Source organism: Chinchilla lanigera, unplaced genomic scaffold (assembly GCF_000276665.1).
Source record: "Chinchilla lanigera isolate Chin_1 unplaced genomic scaffold, ChiLan1.0 scaffold00143, whole genome shotgun sequence".
In the NCBI taxonomy this organism is placed as follows: Eukaryota; Metazoa; Chordata; class Mammalia; order Rodentia; family Chinchillidae; genus Chinchilla; species Chinchilla lanigera.
In genome coordinates, this window is record NW_004955544.1 from 800,919 (window position 1) to 824,422 (window position 23,504).

General features: G+C 39.0%; 1 protein-coding gene across 2 annotated transcripts in view; it reads right to left on the bottom strand.

Annotated features, from left to right (window-relative positions):
* Frmpd4 (FERM and PDZ domain containing 4) overlaps positions 1 to 23,504 on the bottom strand; it is a 565,205-nt gene that overhangs the window by 213,928 nt on the left and 327,773 nt on the right. Inside the window, exons 1-2 of one of the 2 annotated variants that reach the window (XM_013508190.1) lie at positions 12,928 to 13,000; positions 1,662 to 1,778 (exon numbers count right to left, since the gene is read on the bottom strand). In XM_013508190.1, coding sequence (XP_013363644.1) covers positions 1,662 to 1,771 — 110 coding nt within the window. In that variant the 5' untranslated portion in view covers positions 1,772 to 1,778; positions 12,928 to 13,000. Of the gene's footprint in view, positions 1 to 1,661; positions 1,779 to 12,927; positions 13,001 to 23,504 lie in introns of those variants that run through there. The other variant, XM_005411379.2, reaches the window with a different exon arrangement.

A 23,504-nucleotide genomic window follows, 5' to 3' on the forward strand; every position in this document is an offset into this window, starting at 1 on the left:
TTGACATTTTCATAAATCCCATCCCCTGCTTCCCAGTGATCCTATGTTTGTGAGTCAGTGCACAGTCAGCTTGGCTGGAGCAAAGAATGCAGCCTGTGGTTGTGAATGTTTATTTCCATGGTGTCCAATCTCTGCTCAATTACAGTTGGGCTGGAGCCCACTATGCTTCCTGATTTTAAATGTATTTCGCTAATTTCTTGTAATTAGGAATATTTCACTTAGGTTAGAGAAAACAGCAGGCTGACCGCTTGCCGTTTTGTGAAATGTGATATAAATGCTCTTCTCATAAAACGGCCAAAAACCAGAGCATTGCAGCCACTCTGAAAAATCAGTTTGGTGGTTCCTTCAAAAGGTAAACACAGAACTTGACTTTGACCCAATAATTTCATATGACTCAGAAATTTTACTACTAGGTATACATCCCAAATAAATGAAAGCAGGGATCAATTTGCTTTTCTCTCTCCATTTCTCCTTCTCTCTCTCTCTCTCTCTCTCTCTCTCTCTATCTCTATCTCTCTCTCTCTCTCTCTCGCTCTCACTCTCGCTCTCACTCTCGCTCTCACACTTTCTCTCTCTCTCTGTATGCATGTGGGTTGCTGAGGGTTGAACCAAAGGACTTGAACATGCTTAGCAGGTATTCTAACACTGAGCTACATCCCCAGCCCCTCAAACAGATGCTTGTATACCAGTGATCATAATCCTGCTATTCAAAGAGTCAGAGATGGAAACAATCTAAATGTCTTTCAATAGATGAGTGAATGAATAAGCAAAACATGGGGTATTTCCACAGCAGAACAATATTTAGCCTTAAAAAGAGTAGAATTCTAGCAGTATATTTCTGACACATGCTATACTATGGAGACACCTATATTTTTATCGTGCCAAATGAAATAAGCCAGACAGGAAAAGACAGATAATGCCTGATTCAAATAGAAATAATATGACATACCTATGATAGGCAAATTCATAGACACAAAGTATATCAGCACTTACTGGGAGCGAGGAACATGGAAGAATGGGTAGTTATTTTTTAATGGGCAAAAAATTTCTGTTGAGGATAATAAAATTTTGTGGGAATGTATAATGGTAAAAAAAATTGCACAGCATTATAGATGTACATAATATCACTAAGATGTAGAGCAAGATGGCTAAAATAATTTCATGAGCTATATGTTCATTTAGCACAATTAAAAGAGTACCACAAAAATCAAAAATCTAAATCAATATTAGTGTGAGCAACATATAATAAAACATATATAATGCAGATAACTGTTTTAGCTTGTTTTTCTAGTTATAGATGATATACTAGCATTGTTATCTTGACCATTTCTAGAAATTTCTCTAAATGATACTATCCCAAGTCAAAAGCAAGTTATGGTCTCAGGCAATGTGTACAACAGGCCTAATATTTATGATGGGCACTTTTGCTCAGAGTTTGGATTCCTATGTTATGCAGTGACTTGGCACAGTAATGTGGCCCCTCAGGGGCCAAGCAAAGCAACCTAATGTCACAAAAGTTGTAGGAGATCAAGCTGCTTGAGTAATGGCCTCCAAACTCCTATGCATCCCTACTTTAAGTGGCTCCATTTTCCTAATTCAATAAAAACTAGAATAGTCCTTCAGTCAAGGATTTTATTGTTCATGCCATCTTTTTAACCTACTTGATGAAGTAGTCTCGTCCATCTCGGTTTGTCATCATCTCCCATCCGTAGGGTGGCACCTGGTTCAAACCCCAGGTTCCTGAGGGAGGTGGCCAGCCTGAAGACTTCATTCTGTGGCTGGAAAAGAGAACAAGCATCACTGTAGCAGACTCCTGAACACAAACTACAAAACTGTGAGCTACATCCTCAACTGATTGGATGAATAATTACAGACAAAATTTTCATGTCAGGTACCATGCTAGCCATTTCCTATGTGTTATCTCACTTACTTTCTACAGAAGTTCTATAAGGGACATACAAATACATCTTCAGATAAGAAACAGTGAATGGGTCAGTAAGATTAAGTGACTTTCCTGAGGACACACAATCCAATTTCACACAAAATTTTTTCATAGTTTCTATCACACTAGGCATTCCTGAGGCCAGACATTAGAATAGTTTGGGAACATAAATACATTGCACACTATGATATAAATACATATGAAAATAAAATGCTGTCTTTGCACTCTTAAGCAGAGAAGAAAATCCAGGCCCCAGTTTCCTGGATTTTTATGACCAAAATACAAAGTCTAGACTCATATTATCCACAATTCAGGCAAGTAAGTCAGTTATAAAACCTCACATGAGCCCTCAGTTCTAAATTGTAACAAAAATAAAATCATTTCCTTTCCATTTTTTAGCCCACAATTTACATTTGATCCTTTTGCAAAATGAAGGGCAAGTTCAACAAGTCGGTCTTTCCATGAGCAAGAGGAAAGAGGAAGTAACTCCTTATGACAGGTAGTTGTGACAGGCAACACGGCGCAGTCAAAGCTCCTCACCAGAGGCCTAAGGATGGTGACTGGAGCATCACTGAATCCCGACCTGGCCTACTTAACCCAGGATCTTCGGACACTCCTCTCTTCCCATAAAAGTCCAAGACTTCTCAGAGTTTAATCTGCTTTTGGAAGAAAGTAAGAGAGCCAGTTTAGGATGATCAGCACCTCTTGTCACTTGGTCCTTTTGTTCCAGGAGAAACGACTCACTGGATAACCTCTAAGGTCCTCTGGTGGTTTTAAGTGCCAGACTGACACCAACAAAGTGGACAGGGGCAAAGCAGTGCTGACATTTTCATGAAGTCACACTCAGTGTCTCAGCAGATACCCAAGCACCCTTTACAATGAAAAAGAAGCGCCTGCTCAGGTCAGATGAAGTAGCAGCAGGTGCCCCTGGCCTGGTGCACAGCATGGCCAGTGAATGTGGCAGGGGAAGGATTGCAGTTGCCACCTGCCTCCTTGGCTGTGTCTTGCATAAGATGTGACTTGCACAATCTTAGGTGGTGGCTTTCATACATCCTGTTTGCCTTTAGTGGCGAATATCCAAACCAGGGGCTTCAACATTTCTGGAAAGAGGGGAGACTCAAGTAAGCAGGATACTGAGCAGCTCCTCCGTCAGCCTGTCTGCTCTCTCAGCACATCCGCATGAACCCCCAACACTTCTCTAGACGAGCAAGCCCGCTTCCAATCTTCTGTGGAGGAAGTATTTTGTATAGCTTTTACCACCTCATTTGCTTTATTTAACTTCTCTTCAGTTTTCCGATTGAAAGTGTTCACAAATTTAATGCAGGTTTAGCACATTTAGAATGCTGCCATAGAATTATTTCTTGCCTGCTAAAAGAAAAGACATGGCCACCACTTTTGTTCCTCTTGCTTGTGCAAAAGTCAGCAATGGTAGTTTCCACTGGTGTTATTTTTTAAAATATGTTCTGATTCTCTGCAGTGAGAGAGCACAAGAATTTGCCACCCTGAGCTACTACCAAAAACAAAACAAAACTAAACAAAAGCAGCAAATAAAACAAAACAAAAAAAACCCACATCAGTTTCTCCACACCAGCAGAGAACACACTTGGAATGGCTTCTGAGGTGGTACCAGGAAAACAAGATGTTGGAGGCATGAATAGTCTATTCTGTTGTTAAGAACTTTTCCAAAGCCAGGAGTACAGTTACAGGTGACACAAAGAACATTCTTGGAAGTGAAAGGAGGCTGTGTACAGAATGCAACAATTCATTCTGGATTGTACTGTGTCAGAAAGGTAATCTTCCTCGGAGGGGGTTAATGAATTAAAAACAAATAGACTATCTTTCTTTTCTTTCATTCGCTTTCCTCGCTGTAATCTTAATCACTAAAGGAAAGACACAGGCTTCCTAATATAATTTACATGTAAAATACAGCATTCTAATAATGAGCTGGAGGAAGCCTGAATTTTATTATACACTACATTTGGTCTCGTACAATATGTTCAGGAAGCAACAAACAACAGTCCAACAAGATCCTTTTAAATAAGGCTTTTTCTAATAAAACCGCAAATAAAATAGTAAAACTGGAAAGCCCCACTTACTAATTGAGTTAGTTTAGGTCAAGGGGCATGAGCTGATATAAACAACTGAAGAATTAAGATCAGACATGGCTATATGTCTGTCTGTTAAGGCGTGAACATAAAATGCATAGGTCTGAAAGGTCTTAGTAGAACTTAGCACAGTAAAAGTCCAAACAGGACAAAATAATACCCTTTTTAAGTATCCCTCCATAACAGTCTTGATGACAATCAAGGATGTGCGCTATAATGATGGAGGCACTGGGCTTCCGCTTCCATGCAGTGAGGTGGCTGGAAGTCCAGCCCCAAGAATATCCTGTCGTGGAAGCCAGTAGGCTCCTCTCTTCTTACTGGAGAGATATTCCAGGGACTTTCTTTCCCTGCTCTCACCTCTGTGAGTTCACCAAACTCTCCACTACCCTCAAATATCTTATACCATCAATTGCTGCTGACACACCTTTTTCTACCCAGAATGTGCAGAGGTGGCTCCCCTGGACAGCAGCAGCATGGTTGATGCATGGAAAAGCAGAGCCCCTGACTGCTTTACTTTAGTGCCCCTTTGGAGGTGGAGATCATACTCAGTTCCTTAGAGTGGATCAGGTGCTGTTACTATGACACTGCTCTCTGCAGAACTCCTCACTTTTGTCAGTAACGCCAAGCCTGTGTTCCAGTGTGAGATATACACCCTTCTTTCCCATCCCTTTCAGAAAGTTTTCATTCTGACTTCTTGAGCTCCTTATCCAAGGGCTGAGGCCATTGTAAAATTTCCCCTCTTTGACTGAGGGCTTAGTTTTCTTGCTTAAGGACTTATCAAGCTCAAGATTCCTCTTGATCACCTCTGTGTAGCCTAAGACTCTCCTAAAGGAACCCAGCACTTCTGCTCAGTTGTCCCTACTAAGATCATCTGCCAGCCTAAGGATGCCAGATTTAGCAACATTAGATAGAGGACATTCGGTAAATTGCAATTTTTTCCTAAATGATATTTTTTAGTATATCTCATATAATATTTGGACAATGCTGATGCCCATTGAAGTTTGAGAACCACTAGGTTAGAAACAGCCTCTATTCAGTCCCGGTTCTGCCTTTTATTTCCCATGACCATGCACAAGTTAATTAACCTCCAAACCCTCCTCAGAGGAAATTACTCTGTAAAATAGTGAGAATAGAACCCATATCTTTGGGAGAATATCAAGTAAGCTTTGTAACGGCTTAGTATAATGCTAAAAAATCCCCCTATGAGTGGAAACAATATATGACGATGGGGGTTGGTGCGGGTTTAAAGGGATTTAATCCATCTTCAGAATAGAAAGAAGGTGAAAGACTCAGGAATAGGGCAAGAAGGGGCTGAATCAAGCAGTTACACTTTCCCATAAGATTACAAGGTGATGAGTTCACCCATTCTCAAGGCAGAAGGAAAGACCAGAACATTTTTACCGGAAACCAGGAATCCATACTCTGTGACCCAGGGTTACAGGGGTTCAGTTTCCAGATTTCTCAGACAAGGCCACGAAAGTCTTTGCAATTCCAGTGTTCTGCTACTTCTCCCCGAGGTCATGGCTATGTGAAGCACTTTCAAACACTTAGCTCAGCCTTAAAAATAGTGACCTACATTGTCAGGGCTATTTAAATCACTCCAGAAATCCCAAAGACTGACTGAACTGGTTTGCAACCTTGCGCTCCCCTCATCTATTGTCTACAACAGATTGAAACCATCCTGGACAGAAAAAAAGACCATGATACTTTATATGAAATGAGAACAGCTTGGAACGGTAGGGGCGAAGTTGCAGAACTATTTGTGCTGATGCCACTGCAAGCACCCCACGGCCTGCTCCTGCATGCCTACCTCTAAGTCCTAGACTGAATTTTGATGGCCAATCTGTGCTCCCAGAAGGCAGGCTCTTAGGAAGCACCCACAGGCCTCTCCAGGATTTGAGTTTCTTCAGAAATAACTCAGTATCTGGGATGCTGTAGGGAAGAAGGAATGCAGGGTCAGGTTCCAAAGACCCGAGTCAAACAGATTCAACTTCTGCCAATCTCTTTGACCTTGGGCAAGTTACTCTAAACTCTTTGTGCCTTATTATCACTAACTATAAAGTAGAGTGATTCTGACTCAACGATTCTCAGGCAGCAGTGGTTTGGCCCCAAAGGACAATTAGCAATATTTGGCGACATTTTTGGTGGTCATAACTGGGGGGAAGGAGAAGTGTCCTGCTGGGATATAGTGTAGAGAGGCCAGGGATGCTGTAATCATCCTACGCTGCACAGCGCAGGCCTTTACAATAAAGAATAATTCAGCCAAAATGGAAGTAGTCCCAAGGTGGAGAAAACCTGCTTAGATCATGGGGTTTTTACGAGAAAGTAAGGTAATGACCGCATAATTCTTAGCACAGTACCTGACACAAAATAGGAGCTCAATAAGCATTAGTTGGGAAAAAAATAAAAACAAGCATTTTCAATGTTTCTGCTTACAGCTTTATTATGGCACATACTACATGTCTTAGCATGTTAGAATAAGTCAAAATTCCAGCTCTACCGCTTAATAGATTGGCTTTTCTGGGTTTTAGTTTTATGTGGAAAATGGAAACAATATCCATCTCAGTAATGTCAAGCAGATAAATGACATATATAAAACCCCTAAGTACGGTACTTGACTCTTTTATAATAGTCTTATCCAATGATATGTTGTTGTTAAGTGGTACTTTAATGACAGTAATATTTGTATTGGACATGATAGTTTAATAGTATTTGTACATCCATACTTTCTTTTGGTACTACCAGGCTGACCTAAGCATGTAATAGGGGGCCTGCTAAAACACTGTTGTTTCAGTTTTGAAGATGAAGAAAGTCAGATTCAGGGACAATGCATAGCTTGCCCAACAGGGACAGTAATCTTTCTCTTTCTCCCTCCTCCTCCCCCTCCCTCTCCGCTCCCCCTTCCCTCTCCCTTCCCTCCCCCTCCCTAGCTCTTCTGCTTTCTGCTTCTTGGCTTCCATGAGGTGAGCAGCTTTCTCTTACCATGCTGTTTCTGCTTTGCAATCTGCCAATCACTGATGGAAACCTCTGAAGCCAAGAGCCGAACTAAACCTTTTCTCTTTTGTTATGTATGTCAGGTATTTTTGTCCCCGCAACAGAAAGGTAACTAACACACTGAGCCTAGGCAAAGCTCCTGCTAGGATTACACACCTAGTTAGGAAAGTGGCCAAGACTGAGGTATCCAACTCCAAGCTTTGTATAACTTACACTGTGCCACAATTAGTGTGACACCAATTTTCAGGCTTCTTCAGATACTTGGTAATAATACTAAAGAACCTGCGGCCAGAATTAAGCTGCTTACTTTGAGGCTTGCCAGAGAAGTGATTAAAATGTTGATTTCAAATCCAAAAATAACCAGAGCTATATCTGTTCAATTATTCATCCTTGACACTGAATGGCAATATACAAATCCAAAAAAATAAAACATGACCTTGAATTGCATCATTCAAACTTTTTGGTATCACAAAGATGATGTGGAGAACAGCTGAAGCTTATATAGTGTTACAGATGGTATTATAAAGTGGGAAGCATTTTCACATTCATTTGGCTCTAAGTGGTAGTTGGGTTATAGTACCTGACACCCTACAGACACCTCAAGGTATCCTTAAACAGAGTTTTGCACTTGCAAGTTGCGGGTATTCAAGGTATCATCTGGGTTGCCGTGTGATGTGGGTCAAGGTAAAGGAAGTAGATAGGAAACAAGGAAAATGAACAACAGAAGATGGTTCCAGAATAATTTAAAACACTCCAAATTTTGGCACCAGTCACATTCCTTTTCTGCCCAGTTTAGTGTGCCCCACTGTGTTTAGAGAGAGGTCATGCCAAGGACCCCAGGGAGGTCTGTCCTGCAGAGTTTCTTGTTCCTGTGAGTCAGGAAGGGATAGCCTGACCAGGTCTTTTGGTTCCAGTCCGTCTTGCTATTGACACACAGACATGCCCTGAATTAGGTTACACTCTCTTCTACATGACAGCATAACTTTCTCCTCTAAGTCTGCAGTACAGTGGTAAGTATTCTGATCTAATACAAGAAGTAACAACTTTCTATCTACAAGCCCTTATTAGCAGGTTTTGGTGCCAGTGCATGGGAGGAAAGCTATGCTAATAGAGTGGATATAACTTCAAAGCTACACAGACAGAAGAGTAACCTTTAAGGTGTCACTTATGTTATGACAAGGAGGACAGGAAAGTACAATAAAAGGGAGGAAACAGATAAAACTACTTTAAATACAGATGTCAAGCCTTCTAAAAGCAGATACTTAAAATATATATTCATGACAAAATCATTTTATTCTAGTAAAAAAGTATTACATATCAAGACTTTATGTTAAATGACATTTGCATGTATATTTTAACAAGCAAATTTAAGCATTTTCCTGATTATTTTTGTCTGCTTCATTATAATCTTTAGCAACCTACACAATAAAGCTAATCATGGGATGATGCATCTGTAAGTTTCAGAACAAATCTCTCACAGCCTGTTGAATTAGTTACATTTCATAATCAGGTACTGGGGAGAATTATTTTAAAAAATTACATCTGTGCAAGCTGGGTCTCCTTTCAAAAGTTCACATATCCAAATTGAGTGTTTGCTTTGTGAACAATCCTGTGACAGCCTGCACCTGTCCTAAGAATTGCAGGCTCGGTACCCACAGTCCCCAAACATCATCAGGTGAGGGCAGTGACTCTGTCTTCTGCACTCTTCTTCCTCTGTTGATTAGACTAGTGCCAGGTACATAATTGATGCTCACACGTGAGTTGAATTTAATAAATGAATGTAGTGTACATCACTGTACTGACACAGTATCTTAGGTATTAAAATTACAGCTTTCTGTAATGTTTCAGAGTAAGTGCGTGGGGTTAGGCACTGTTCGAGGCACCTTCATGTGGTATTTCTTTTTACTCCTTACAATAGCTCATCAAGAAATGTTGTAGACTGCTCATCCAACTACAGAATATCATCCAGTCATTAAACCGGAGTGTACATGAAGACTGACTGCCACAGGGTATGCAGTTAAGTAAACAGATTGGTTACTGTAAGAGAGTGCACAATGGGACTCACTTTGGAAACAGTCTAGCAAAAATGTGTGTATAGGCACAGAAAAGCAGTCTGGAAGAAGGGGTCCAACCATGGCTTTCACTGGGCTGTGACACTGATGTGCACTTCTGTGTTTTATTGTCTGCTTTTCATATTTACCTCCTATAATGAGCATGTATTATTTTGTAATTATGCCTTTTTTAAACAATAGAAATTGGAAAAGGGATATGATACCAGATGGACTCTCGGAAGAATCACTGGGGAAATTGCAGAGAGGAGGTAGAAAAAGTTTGAAAACATAGAGTATTGGTATGGCTATATATAAACACGCATTTCATATATTGCTGAGTGTATTTTGACAATCCTCTACTTAGGAGTGTCTATCCCAATTTCATATGACCATACCCTTTAATCTAAGTGGATTAAATAAACTATGGTATAACCATGACATGAAATATTATGCAGCTGTTAAACAGGAGGGCTTCCTTTGTTTACTGACTTGGAAACATTCTGAAGATAATTACATCATATATCAGTGCTGAGGGTTGAACCTAGGGCTTTGTGCATGCTAGCCAAGCACTCTACCATTGAGCTTCAATCCAAGTTCAAATTATATTTTTAAAAGTAAGATGTAGAAAGAAGCATGACTTGCTACCATTTGTGCAAAAGCAAGGAAGGAACAAGACAGAAATAAAGCAAACCACAGAATCTACATTCAAATAGAGCAGCATTTGAACCTTGGCTCTACCGATTAGTATCCGTGGAAGATTTAGTATGTTTCTTATCCTTGCCAAAACATCATCTCTCAAAAAACTAGGGATAATACCAAATGTCTTATCTGATTGTTGTAAAGATCCAATGAATTTGATGATCAAATACAGCTGCCTTTAATGTTACTTGCACACATTCATTGACACATATAACAGATATTGATCAAGTGCCTAGTTTGTACCACACGCTGTTCTAGGCACTTGTAATGCACCAGTGAACAAAATAGACTTAGAAAAGCAGAACCGTTGATGCAGAAAATAAACACTGACGATCATCTCATCCATAGCTCCTTCTCTAGCCTAATATCCTGATTTTGTATAAGAATATTCTGCTGTATTGAATTTTTATTGTTTTTGCTTTGTTTTGTTTTTGTCTATGTTGTTTTTTGTTACTGTTTTTAAATTCTCTTTATAATAAAATCAATTCTTTCTTTTTAGAAAAGAATATTGTGCTACTTTTAAACCAACTCACTTACCGTTCTCTGGGCTGACATTTTCTATGTTAGTATCCTTGTGCCTTTGTTCATGCTATTTCCCCTGTATTAAACACTCTTCACCTGTGCTGATTACCCCTGCTTCTCCATAACTTCAAAATTGACTCACCTTCCAAAACCCATATTAAAGCCTATCACCTGCACAAGCAGCTTCTGAATAGCTTGCCCTCAAATTACTATCTTGCTTCGCTGTACTCAGGAGTAGCTATTGTTTATAGCCTTGGGGGAACATCTATCTTATACAATTACTAATAATGGTGTATATTCAAGTCTTTCTAGATTATAACCTCCTGGAGACTCTGTACAATTTAGAAAAAGAATCCACATGCTGCTCTTAGTTGATGTTCAGTGAACATTTACTTGTTAATGTTTTAATTGCAGCTTGAACTCTTCTCATTAGCCCTGTCATACTGAATTGGAACGATGTCTTATTTGCTTATTATTTCCCCTAGCCAATTGTGATTTCCTTAAGGAGTAGGGCCTATGTCCTTTATCTTTATGTCCCTGGAGCTCACACTGTAATCATACTTAGTAATGGTACATGTACTGAGCTGACACATAAGTTGTCACATTACGCTTGGTTTAACTAAGAGATAAAATTGAACAGAAATAAAAATTTTATCATTGATTTTGGAGAGGTGACCTAAATATATGCAAGTGATAGCATAACCCTTTAATATTGCATTCATTAATGGCTGAAAGGATCTCTGTCTGCATGATGAAAATGTCCAGACATTGGGCCTCCCATGACTCCTAGGCCATCAACCTTCATGCAATGGCTAGCAAGCCTGTACTTTGCATAACTGGATCCAAAACCACTATTATTTGTTACATTAGCATTGGGTACAGGATGTACAGGATTTGACACCCAGACTGTTTGATAATAGCACTTGTTTGAACAAATGAACAAACAGCTGTCAATTTGAGGCCATCCTCCAAAAGGAGCCATAGGACAGTGACCAGGCAGGTCAACAATTCCAAAGCCAGTTATGCCTCAGTATACCTGGAAGTTTCCTGCTTTTGTATAGGTAAAGCAACAGTTCAGAGGCCCCAAATCAAAATCCAAGTGTTTAAGTCTAAACCCTACTGATGCAAGGTTGTTTCCATTTCTCCAGCTCAAGGGTCCTTAGCAGGACATCACTTTGCTGAGGGAGACCTCACTGTTCTGCCCGTGAGTGTTTGTCCCCCTCTTGTTGGTCCTAGAAATTGCAGTCATATAGGAAAGTTGAAAGAAAAGGCCAACAAATATCCTTGTACTTTTTTTTTAACCTAATCCAGTGGGTCTCAGCAAAAGAGGTTTGGTTTTGCACTCTCCCCGGCATGATCATTTGACAGTGGCTAGATGGATTCTTGGTTGTCCCTACTAGTGTAGGGGGTGCGCCTATTGGTACCCTGTGAGTAAGCACCACTGTCAACTTTCAGTATTTTGCAACATTTACCTTGTCCCTTTCCCTTTCTCCATCCTCTCCCCATATCTCCATTTATGCCTATAAATCTTTGCTTGAAATATCTGACAGTAAGTCAGTCCCATTGCAACGCAGCACCCTAAACTCCTGCAGCATTCATATCCTAACAAGCAGGAGATTTTCCTTTCAAGCCACAAAGAATATCTCATCCAATATATTTATGATATGATTAATATTATCTAACTGTACAGTCCATATTTAAATTTCTCCAATTGTCCTAACGAAGTTCTTTTTTTTTTTGCAGTATCCAATCAAGCTTTATGCTTTCCATATATTTGCCATTTCTTTGTTTGACAAGGTGTTAAAGATATAAAGCTCTGAACCCTAAGATTTTAGAGAAGATGATGAAGTCTTTCCCTTTAAATGCTAGAAGTAATGATCAGTGTTTGTAAACCACACTGCAGAGCCTACGCAAATGTGACTCCTAGAATTTACACCATGCCTGGCAATGGAGGTGGCCCAACAGCTCCTATTTGTTAGCTGAGCTGACATGCAAGTTTAGTGGTGAACCTATGGCACTCATACACTTCCAGGCTCTTTGTTATCACTTAAAACTCTAAAAGGTTCGCCATCACCACCCAAGTTGTTCCAACTTTCTAAGTAAGGACTGTGGTAATTGTAGGCAGTAGAGATATGGTAGAAAAGGGTCCTAACTCACCCCTAGTATTGTTCCGATGATGAAATTCAAGATTGGAACATAAATTGATAATTGATCAGGAATTAGAAAACAGGACAAAAAGGGTCTGCAAATTTACGATGAAGAAATGAACCAGTTGAAAATCAGAGGGCCCTCACATTCTAGTGGTTAGACAAAGGCAGCAGTAAGACAAGAAAGGATGACAACAACCAACAGTGGGCACAAGAACAAGGGTTTTTAACCTCCAAGAACATTGTAGCCTGGCTGAACAGTCCCTCACAGATGTCTTGGGTGCCAGGAGCCCAAGGCACAGGCAGGCCAGTAAATGCCAGACACTAAGCTATCCTTTTCATCCTTCCCTCTGCTGTGAAAGATCTGAGGAGGCAAAGGACTCTCTTGAAAACACAGCTCCGTGTTTTATGCTTGGGGAGGAGGGAGATTGGCCAATTTGGATTAGAAAAAGACTCAAAGTACAAACCCAACGCATCAAAGGGGGTGAGCCTCTCCGCAGAGAACCCTTCCGGTCCATCAACAGCATTCCTTGTGTGCTGATTCACGGTTGCAAGGTCAGTCCTGTGCACAGTTCAGCAGCTCTCCACTCTGGTTCACCTGTAGGCTAGAAGGCAGTCTGAGAGTGCTGTCTCTCTTCCACCTCCTCAGTGCCCTCATGCAACTACACCCATTCATTCAATTATACAATAGATGTTATTGAGGGCTTCCAGGCTAGCTCTCGTGTAGGACTAGAGCACTGTCAAGCAGACCGTGTGCTCGCCTTTCTGGAAATCACAAGATTGCTGAGGATAGCAGGGATCACAGCTTATCCAACCTGGACATTATCCTGGCTCTGGGCTGTGTCCTACAACCTGAGCTTTATCAAACTTCCCAGTTAGGAATTCCATGAAATAGGGCATCAGGAGACAAGAAAATCTTCCTCACATTTCTCAAATTATCCCACACAGACAACTCGGAAACAATTAGTACAGTACACTATATGTCTGTGATACATAACAGTTCCATTCATTTTGAGGAAGTGGCACATACACGTACCTATCCCATACCATATCCCATCTTGGTCAGTTTTACTTCTTCCCATTCGCCACCTCCTACTCTCCCTCCCCCTTCCCCAGATACCTTTTTCACTCATACCAATCATTAAATGCTTTTTCCTCTTTTTCACTAAGGGCCTAGCCTTTTGCTTTTAGCTGCATAGAACTTGATTATGCTCCCAGGACCCACCAAATGCATCATGCCACAGAATTTGACAGTAATTACAGGATTAATGGAACATGGCAATGGTTAAATCTGCCAAATGGTCTAAACTAATTTTCAAATATGTTGTTAAAATACTTTTGCAAACACTCATCATTTTGAGAGATAGCATTCATCTTCATATTTCACTTATTTATAGAGAATCCACATCCTAATACTGCTACTCATCAGGGTCAATCAACTCTAACTGGTTTCCCATTGAATATGTACTGAAAAATTCTCACACTTTGGGATTTAGCTATTTATTATGAAAATTTTATTTTCACTGATTGTTGAAACATGAACATGTATTTTGATCATTGTAAAATTTTTGTGAATTAACATAAATATTAACATGTATTGTTTTGTTTAAGCAAATTAAACAAATATATACTAATATTTGTTAAGAAAATTAATATATTAATTTAATATATAAGCATGATAACATTTGTACGTATGTGTACATATTTGCTTGTCTAGACTGTAGTTCATTTGATCATCTTGACATTGTTTAAGACTCTGAATCTTAAGTCTGAAGTGTATTTTAATACTTATTGCCATTCCACTACTATATTTCTCCGAGTAAGAGGATCCAAATATTACCTAAAATTTACCCTAAGTTGGGTATAGACAAGAATAGAAGGGGAGGGGATTACTAAAAAGAAAAAAAACAGTGGACAAAGTGCAAAAGAACTGATATTACCATGTATGTGCTTTTGGTGAACTAAAAGTAAAGATGGATATAGATGAAGGAGTGTGGCCCTGGAAGCAGGATATTATGTTCTAAGAGCATCATTTATAGCAGGGATCCCCAAACTTTCTCCAGGCCACAGCCAGAGAGTAAGTATTTCCATATTTGTGGCCCATAGTTCTCTATCGCAACTATTCAACTCCACTATTGTATCGAAAGCAACCACACACAGAATGTAAAATAACGAGTGTGGTTTTTTCCAATAAAATTTATTTTAAACAATACACATGTGGTCTTATAGCCATAGTTTGGTTGCTCTTGATTTAAAATGTCTCCTTGGGAAAGCCATTTATATATTTGCTCCTCAGCTTTCTCATGGAATAAAGGTGCTAGGTTACATGATTTTTGAAGTCCTTTCAAGCTCCAAAATGTCCACTTTTATCCATCATCATCTTTCTCCAAGGCCATCATCTTTAACAGGATTGGAAGACACTGAAATACACAAATTCTCAAAAGCTAGGTTTTTTTGCACTGGGGTAGCAGTTCACTATCCAGAGACAATGAATACAACTCCTATTTATCATAGCATTTGATCCAAGGATAGAACATAGTTCAGTCCATCACATACCTGAATGTTTACAGGGAACATAAGATCTCTGAACCATTCATCTTCTCTTTCAAATGAGGCCCCTATTTGGATGAATGGTGTTTTAAGCATACAATATACAAGCAGTCTGCAAACCATAATGGAAAACGTGCTCTAGTGGCTGCTTTCTAAAATTCAAATCAAGATTTGTTGAGACTTAGAGAAACAAGGTTACAAGTTGATATCTAAGGGTTTTCAAATATGACTTTATAAGGTGGTTTAGTATGATGCTAAATAGTGTTAATAATGTCCATCCTTGTATAAGAATAATTCATACTTATCAAAGGCTGTTAATTTTCCTATCTAAATGTGTGTGTGTGTATATATATACATATATAATATCCAACATGCTTGAGTTTAGTTTCATATCTCAGTATATACATGATTCATTCTTTACTCCTGAATTATAATCCCTACAGAACAGTGTGTCTAGCAAACCTGCTGCTGTCCTTAGCAAGGCAGGATGGAGAGTTATAGCACACTTGGGTACACTTCAATGCACTGGCTCTAAATGTGTCATCTGGTTCCCTTCCTAAAGTTAGGGTGCATTTGTGACACTTTAATGGGTTACACGTAATGTAAACAAAACATAAACCTGGTGCACTTTGGTTTTCATCTAATTCTAGGAAGATTTCTGGTGGCTTTTCATTTAGTGTTGTTTAATACAAAGATTCATGTTTTTGTTCCTGCAATTATGTGACTGCTGCCTTTCCCGATCACAATCCTGAATTCATCACACAGTTCCACGGTGTCTCATAATTTTTCTGAGACTATTAATATCAAAGAATAAATGTGTACTTGATGCTAAGTGCAGAAATTAAAATTATTTTTAATTCTCTAAGTCTAGTTATCAAAAGGATATTCATTGGTTCACTATATTTCTTAGTACCTGCACATTTCCAAGGTCACCAAAAATGTACAGGAATAGAGAGCACAAAAAACCTTGTAGGGCATAGACATGTACCTATCACTCAGTGCTTCTCTCTCGCTCATCTTTAAACAACTGCAAAGATAATATGGAGAAAAGATATTCCGGGTTAAGATGTAGGAACTTTACACTAGTAATAGAAACCACTTTGTAGATGCTTCCTATCCAATATCACACTCCTCTAACTTGTTTTTACTTCATTTATTAGAAAATCTTTTCATGCTGGGTGCAGCAACACACACCGGTAACTCCAGAAATTGGAGAAGTTGAGGCAGAAAGATAGCAAATTTGAGAACAACCTGGGCAACTCAGCAAGATCCTAGAGAAAAATAAAAAATAAACATAGCTGGTGATGCAGCTCTGGTAAAGAGCTGCTGGATTTGATGCCCAGTACAGGAAGAATGGAAGGAAGAAAGGAAGGAAGGAAGAGAGGGAGGGAGGGAGCGAGGCCATTTCATTGAACACTGTTTTATGGCTAGAACTTTCCCAGATAAAGAATGAACAATCTAAAACAAAACAGAGAGGTGAAGATACTGTTTGTGGGATGAAGACAGAAGCATCATGCCTCCTTGCTCCATATAGAGCACTGAATTATGCTCTATATGTTTAGACAAATCTCAAACAGCTGGAGTCCATTGCAAACTCTGGAAGTGAAAGAGAAGGCTCACATTGTAAAAATCATAACTTTCATGGTTTCCTATCTTCACTTAACACTTCCTTAACAATTATGAGAACAATTATTATATTTATCATGACAATCACAACAAAAACTACAGCAAGATGAGTAGTACTGTTAGTTAAAATATTAGTGTTTTTAGGGTTCCTCCATCTTCCCTAACCTCCATTTGGAGTTTATCTGCATTTCTCACTCCATCTACTCCAAATAGACGTGCATCAGCCACAAGTAGCTCTTCTCCCTTTTTTTAAATGTCTAAACATAATCATTTTGAAAATCAGGACAGAAGCCATCATGTATTTTTACAAGATGTGACTTAGAGACAAAATGAGCTGAAAACACTGGGAAGGCAATAAGTTCGCAATATTTCTACATCATAGAGTCATTATGTCCACAGCAAGAAAGACATTTATTTACAAAGTGTGCAGACTTATAAATTGTGGGGAAAGAGCTATATTGCAACCATGTGTGACATGCTAAGTTTTTATTAGACAAGTTCTAAAAAGCTGCTCCTCCAACTGACAATAATAATATAACTACAACTGAGAATGTTTCCAGCAAAGAGATTTTAGCAAGTACATGATACATTTAACAGGAAAGTGCTGAAAAGCCTTTCACAATGGAAAGGGCCCCTTACAGCAGGGGCCACTGACTGTGCATGCATACAAATCACCTGAGCATGGTTAAAATGCAGGTTCTACTTCAGCTGGACTCTCATGTCCAGAACCGGCCTCTCCGCCACTCATCTCCACACCTGTGGTCAGTAAACTACAGCCCACGGCCTTGCTCTGCAGCCTGGTTTTTGTAAATAGTTCTATTGGAATGTGGCCATGCCCATTCATTTAAGTATTGTCCACGGCTGCTTTCACACAAAAACGGCCGAGTTGTGTAGTGTGACAGAGGACAAATGGCTTACAAAGCCTAAAATATTTACCATCTGGACCTTTCCAGAGAAAGGTTGCCAACCCCTGTTCTACAGTCCTAAGTTCCTTCCTCACAGCACTGCTCGTGCATCTTATATTGCAGTCAACTGCAGAAAGGTAGGGTGATAAGTAGGTAGGTGGGTGAGTAGATGACAGATTCATGTGCTCCTCCAGCGCACTTGGTTGCATCACTCAGGGTGTCATCATTTACTTTCTCTTGTAAAGAACCCTAATTTTCTTGTGAGGTTCCATGCCTCCTTAGACCGTGGGACTCATCTGTTAAGCTATGTACCACCATCAAAGGATCTGCCTACCCTTAGAGCCCAATGAACAAAGTTGAATCAAACTGCACTTTGGAGTTTTTCTAGGGCAATACTGAACTCATGATATTTAGGACAGCAAAATTTCTGAAAGCAATAAGCAAACATCTGATTATACCTGTAACTAAATTAGCAGAAACCAAATGGTCCTTTTGGCAGCAAAACAAAAGTGGCTGTTACAGCCATTTTGTTTGACAGAGATTTTACAAGAGGCTCCACAATCAAATGCCGCTGTAAAATGCGAACTATTAGTACTCCCTATCCTTGGAGCCTGCTCCCTGCCCTTTCCAGTGAGGACCACCCAAAGGCACACCATGAGCATGGCGGTTTATGGGCTGTGCATTTCTCCTTTGCCTCAGAAACCTCATTCATCTCATATTTTATAGTCTTACTGGGCTTCAGGACTCAGTAGGAAAAAGAGACAGTAATTGCATTTTGTAAGCAACTAATGGTTTTCTTTATTTTGAAATTAACCTCGTAAGGTCAGGTGTGGTGGCATATGCCTGTAATCCCAGCATTTTGGTGGCTGAGGCAGGGGGATCACCATGAATTTGAAGCCAGCCTGGGCTGCACAGTGAGTTCAAAGTTAGCCTGAACTATATAGCAAGACCCTGTCTCACAAAACCAAAGAAAGAAAGAAAGAAAGAAAGAAAGAAAGAAAGAAAGAAAGAAAGAAAGAAAGAAAGAAAGTCACTAATTAATTTATTTCTTTAAATTCATCAATTCTTAAGAATGAAATAAAAACATGCACCTTTCGTCACTGCCTCTGGCAAGGTTAGGGATCCTTCCCTAATTATATTCATCCATTGTATGTTCTAATTCTCAGTCTTTCATTCATTTACTATTATTTTTTCAGTCCGCAAAATTCCATAATTTGTGAGTCCGATGAGTTTATACAAGTTCCAACGATTGCTCAGATCACATAAGAAAAGTATTTCTAAGAGGCTGGTATGGTTTTGGCCCTTTAAAATAAATTCATTGAAAGGTAATAATTACAGATACAATATTTTCTTTTTTTTAACCCTCTAAAAAATCTGAAATTTTATGTTTTACCCACACCCCGATTATATATTAGAAGTTCATATATAAATTTAGAAGAGATTTTAAAATTTGTATAAAAACACTAAGATGTATGATACTTAAATTTAGTTTACCTAACAAGCATGGGTCACAAAATTATCTAGTAAAAATTATAAATTTTGTGAATGATCTTTTTAACACCAGCCTAAGATTCATAAAATTCCCCTTGGTTTATGAACCCTTGGTTTTAAAATGAACCTTATCTTCATGAAGAATACGAATAGAAATATTCTAGTAAAAGGTCTGCATCCTACAGAAGGGTGCCTTTTTGTCATAACAACAAATCTTGCTTCATATTTAGAAGACAATGAGGTGTGAATGATACACACAGACTAAATTGGTGCCTATAAACTTTTGATGGTTACAGTGATTAACTTTTCTGAACCTGTTCTTCTACGTAACCTACACCTCTTCTAGGGTAATGCCATTGGTTACCTATCCTTTATAAAGCTGATTAAATACTCACCTCTTTCCTGAAGCTTCTGGGCTCCCATTCATCCCACCTTGGAGTCTCAGAACTCCTGTAGTTCTTACCACTTGATTGTGTACAGGGACCTCTAAATCAATAAGTCTAAAACTGAAGTCATGCTCATTTCCCCAAACCTACTCTTTCCCCTAACTTACCTCTCGTTATCAATGGCTACCCTGTACTCCAATTCCAATGCTAGCACATCAACCCTAGAGCACTTCTCCAATTCTGCCTCTCTTTCTTTCTCTCTCTCTCTCTCTCTCCTCCCTCCATGCACTGTCCTAACTTCTTATCTTTCTGATTTAATCATTCATCTTCTATGAGATTTTCTATCAATTTGCTCTTGCCAGTATGGTGGTCCCTCACTCCATGTGGTTACTGAACACTGGAAATGTGGTGAGTCTGAATTTAGATGAGCTATGAGATGCACACCAATGTTTGAAGATTTAGTAGAAAAATGAATATAAAAGATCTAATTAATAAATTTAATAAATTGACTATATGTTCAAATGATCATATTTTGGGCTAAGCAAAAACATACTAAAACAAATATCACCCAGATAATTATTTTTCAAATATGACCACTGGAAAATTTAAAATAACATGATTCACATCATAATTTTATTGCACTGTGTTGCTGTAGGGCGAGATGCTCCTCCCACAGATTTCTTTACAACTGCCATTCTATTCGTTAATTTGCCTGGTTGCTTGCCGGTCTATTCTGGACTCTCTTAGCTGCCAGAAGCAGTGGACTTGATGTCTTGTTTGGGATTATACCTAGAATTGACGCACAATAGGCATTCACACATGTTAGTTAAATGAACATAAGAACTACACCGAGACACAGGATAGCAGAGTTGCAGTCCTTTCCCTTCTCTAGGCCATACTTAATGTTTGTGTGCCTGGGGGAGGGGGGTCGCTAAATTAGGTTGTGTCTAGCAGCTCTTCTAGGTTCAGTGACTGCACATATTTACAATGGATATTTAAATCAGTCACTTCTTGAGTTGGGATGCAGTTTAGTGATACTGTAGCTGCCTGCCATACAGGAGGCCCCAGTTTTGATTCCCCAGTACTGCAAAAAAATGAAAGAAAGAACAAATAAATGACTTTTTCCTCAGGTTTTCACTTCTTTCAAGGTGAAAAAATATATTTTCCTTGTTTGTTTTTAAGAACTCTGCAAATACTTTATTTACATGTACTAGTACATCTTAATATTAATGCTTACATTTCTCATATGGAGTCTGTACATAAACATAGCACATCTTAATTCCTTTTTTCATCCCTTTTCCATTCCCTCCCTCGACCTCCCTTCCCTCCATCTCCTGATCCCCTTCCCGCTCAAGAAAGATCTATCTCCATACTTCCTATTATCTATCTCTTATTGTTCTCCTTACTTATAAAAAGTTTGGGCTTCTTGTATAAGTAATATTATGTGATATTGAAGCTTGTGTGTTTGATTCATTTCATTTAACATTTGGTCTCAAGGTGCATCCATTTTCTTACAAATGATTTGTTTATTGTTCTTTATGGCAGAGTAGTCCTCCATTGTGTGTAAATACTACATTTTCTTTATTCATTCATCTGTTGATAGACATATAGGCTGCTTCTAAGATTTAACTATCATTAATTGTACTGTTATAAATGTAGGAATACATGATCATTATAATATGATGTCTTTAACTCTGAAAATACTTTAAAAGTCATTACCAATTAACTCAACAAATAGTAGGCAAAGACACTTTTTTTTTTACTTGTATGTTGGTCAGCTTTCCAGCACTATAACAAATACTTGTGATAATCAACTTGTAAAGAGAAAAGGTTTACTTTGGGTCACAGTTTTGTTTGGCCTTATTGTGTTGGATTTGTGGTGGTATATCATGGTGGGAAAGAAAGGCTCACCTCACAGCAAGGAAGTGAAAGAAAGGAATAGAAAGGGGCTATGGCCCCACTCTTCAAGAGAACACCTCTAATGACCTAATGACGTCCTGCAGAGCCTCATCTCTTAAGGGTTCCACCAGTTCCTAGTAGTGCCATGCTTGGGACTAAGCATTTAATACATCAGCCTTTTGGGTAACCTTCCAGATCCAAACTACAGCAACAAGTTTTATAGGTGAGTCTGATGTGGGAGTATAACCATGTGACTTAGGCTCCTCTTAAAAGCAGATAGGACAGGCAGATAGGTGGAGGAAGAAGTAGAGGGAATGGCCTTAGTTTACCATCTAACTCCTTAATGTGTCTTGAGATCTTGTTCTGTGGATCTCAAGATGTTTTCCTTAGAAAAACGACCATAATTTATATCTATAACAAGCAAATGCAAAACTGACCAGCTGCTGAGTTTAGTGAAAACATCCACACAGGCTCACATGTTTGCTCATAGGCTTATTTCTTTAATTTAAAAAGAATATTAATCATCACAGAAGTCCACATTTGCAGGCTGATGATCTATGCTAGCTTCACCGCTGTGATAAACGTTGCTAATGTAGACTCCTGAGGTCATTAAGACCATTTGCTTTATTCATAGAGAGGATGCAAGCCATCCATCATGACCCACAAGGCAACTGAGAATTGCTTTGTCTGGAACACAAGTGAATGAGTTGAAAAGGAACGGGAATTGCATCCAGGAAACAATAAACTTTAGCAGGGTGCAAACACCATAATCACTACGTGTATTCCGTGTGCACTTTTCTCACTGATATCCAGTACTTTATTACTGAAAAATCTCCTGGGAGAGAAAAGAGTCAAAAATGCTTTTTTTGTCAAAAAATTGGAAGGGTCAAATTTTGCTTTTCCTTTTTCATTTCTTTCTTTTCTTTTTTCTTTCATTCTTTCTTTCTTATTATGTTTTTTAAATGTAGCCTGCCTGAAGCTTCTATTCTGGAACCTTTGATCACTCCTGGAGAACTCAACATTCTAAGTCTCAAAGGTTTTTGGTTTTTTTGTTATTTTTTTTCTTCTAACCCACTGTCAGCCTTCCTGTGATTCTGGGACTTTGGCCATATGTCCTTGAAGCCAATCTCTGTTTATGTAATTGTTCTAATTTCTTTGTTGCAATTACTTTTCTTTTTTTCCCTTTTTTTTTAAATCTCACCCTTCTTTCCATTTCTTTTTCATCTCTCTCCCTAGGAAAATTCCTTTTTCTGGCAAGCTCCTCTTGCTCCCTTTGGCAGTATCTCACAGAGGCACAAATAGTCATAATGATTGAAATGGGCACTTGCAGCGGGGCCCTCACCCGTGGAGATTAAATACTATGCAGACATTATCTCATCCATTTCCCCTCAACTCTACAAAGGAGGACCCATTTCTCAGTGGATATGTACCAAGGACAGAAACAGTCTGAGCCTAAAAAGAACTGGTAACATACAGTCCTTCATCACAGTAGATCAAGCCTCTTGGATTTTACTTTTCCCATCCCTACCTTCTGGTTTTTCTTCTTAATTTTTACAAATAGAATGATTTCCTATCTCCTTACACTAGTCTCTTCCTATAAATATAGCTTTAAGTCCGGTGCTGTCCCAAGTTGAAGAGGGATGGAGAGGAAAAAAGTATGAATTTGGTTTATGTTCTATTTCTGATTTTAGTCTCTGTTTCAGGAGTTTTCTGGGGCTCCTTCGAGAACTGGGCAACTGTTTCACTTGTTTCACTCTGAAGTAATGGTCTTATTTAGATTTCATTGATGACAGTTGAGAACTTTATAACTTAAAGAGATTAAGGCCACACCTGGCTGTTTCCCTACCCTACTGTGATAAATAAGCAACTGATGTTCCCAAATTTCAATATGTAGCACAGCTAGTTGGATGTTCAAATTACCCTCCTGAGCTAGACTCTCAGACATCTCAGTCTATACATACAATTCCTGAGAGAACTTTATAACAGTAATTTCCACAATCCTATATGCTCATTATTCTTACCCACCTTTTCCAGAGGAGGAAAATCCTAGAGCACATGTCCAATGTACTATAGCTACTCAGTGGATGGAGGCAGCCTTTCAACCTCCGATGGTCTAATTCAAATAACTAGTCTTCACTTGTTTCTCTCTTGACACATGAGAGGAGAAAAAAAGCAGCGGCACATCCC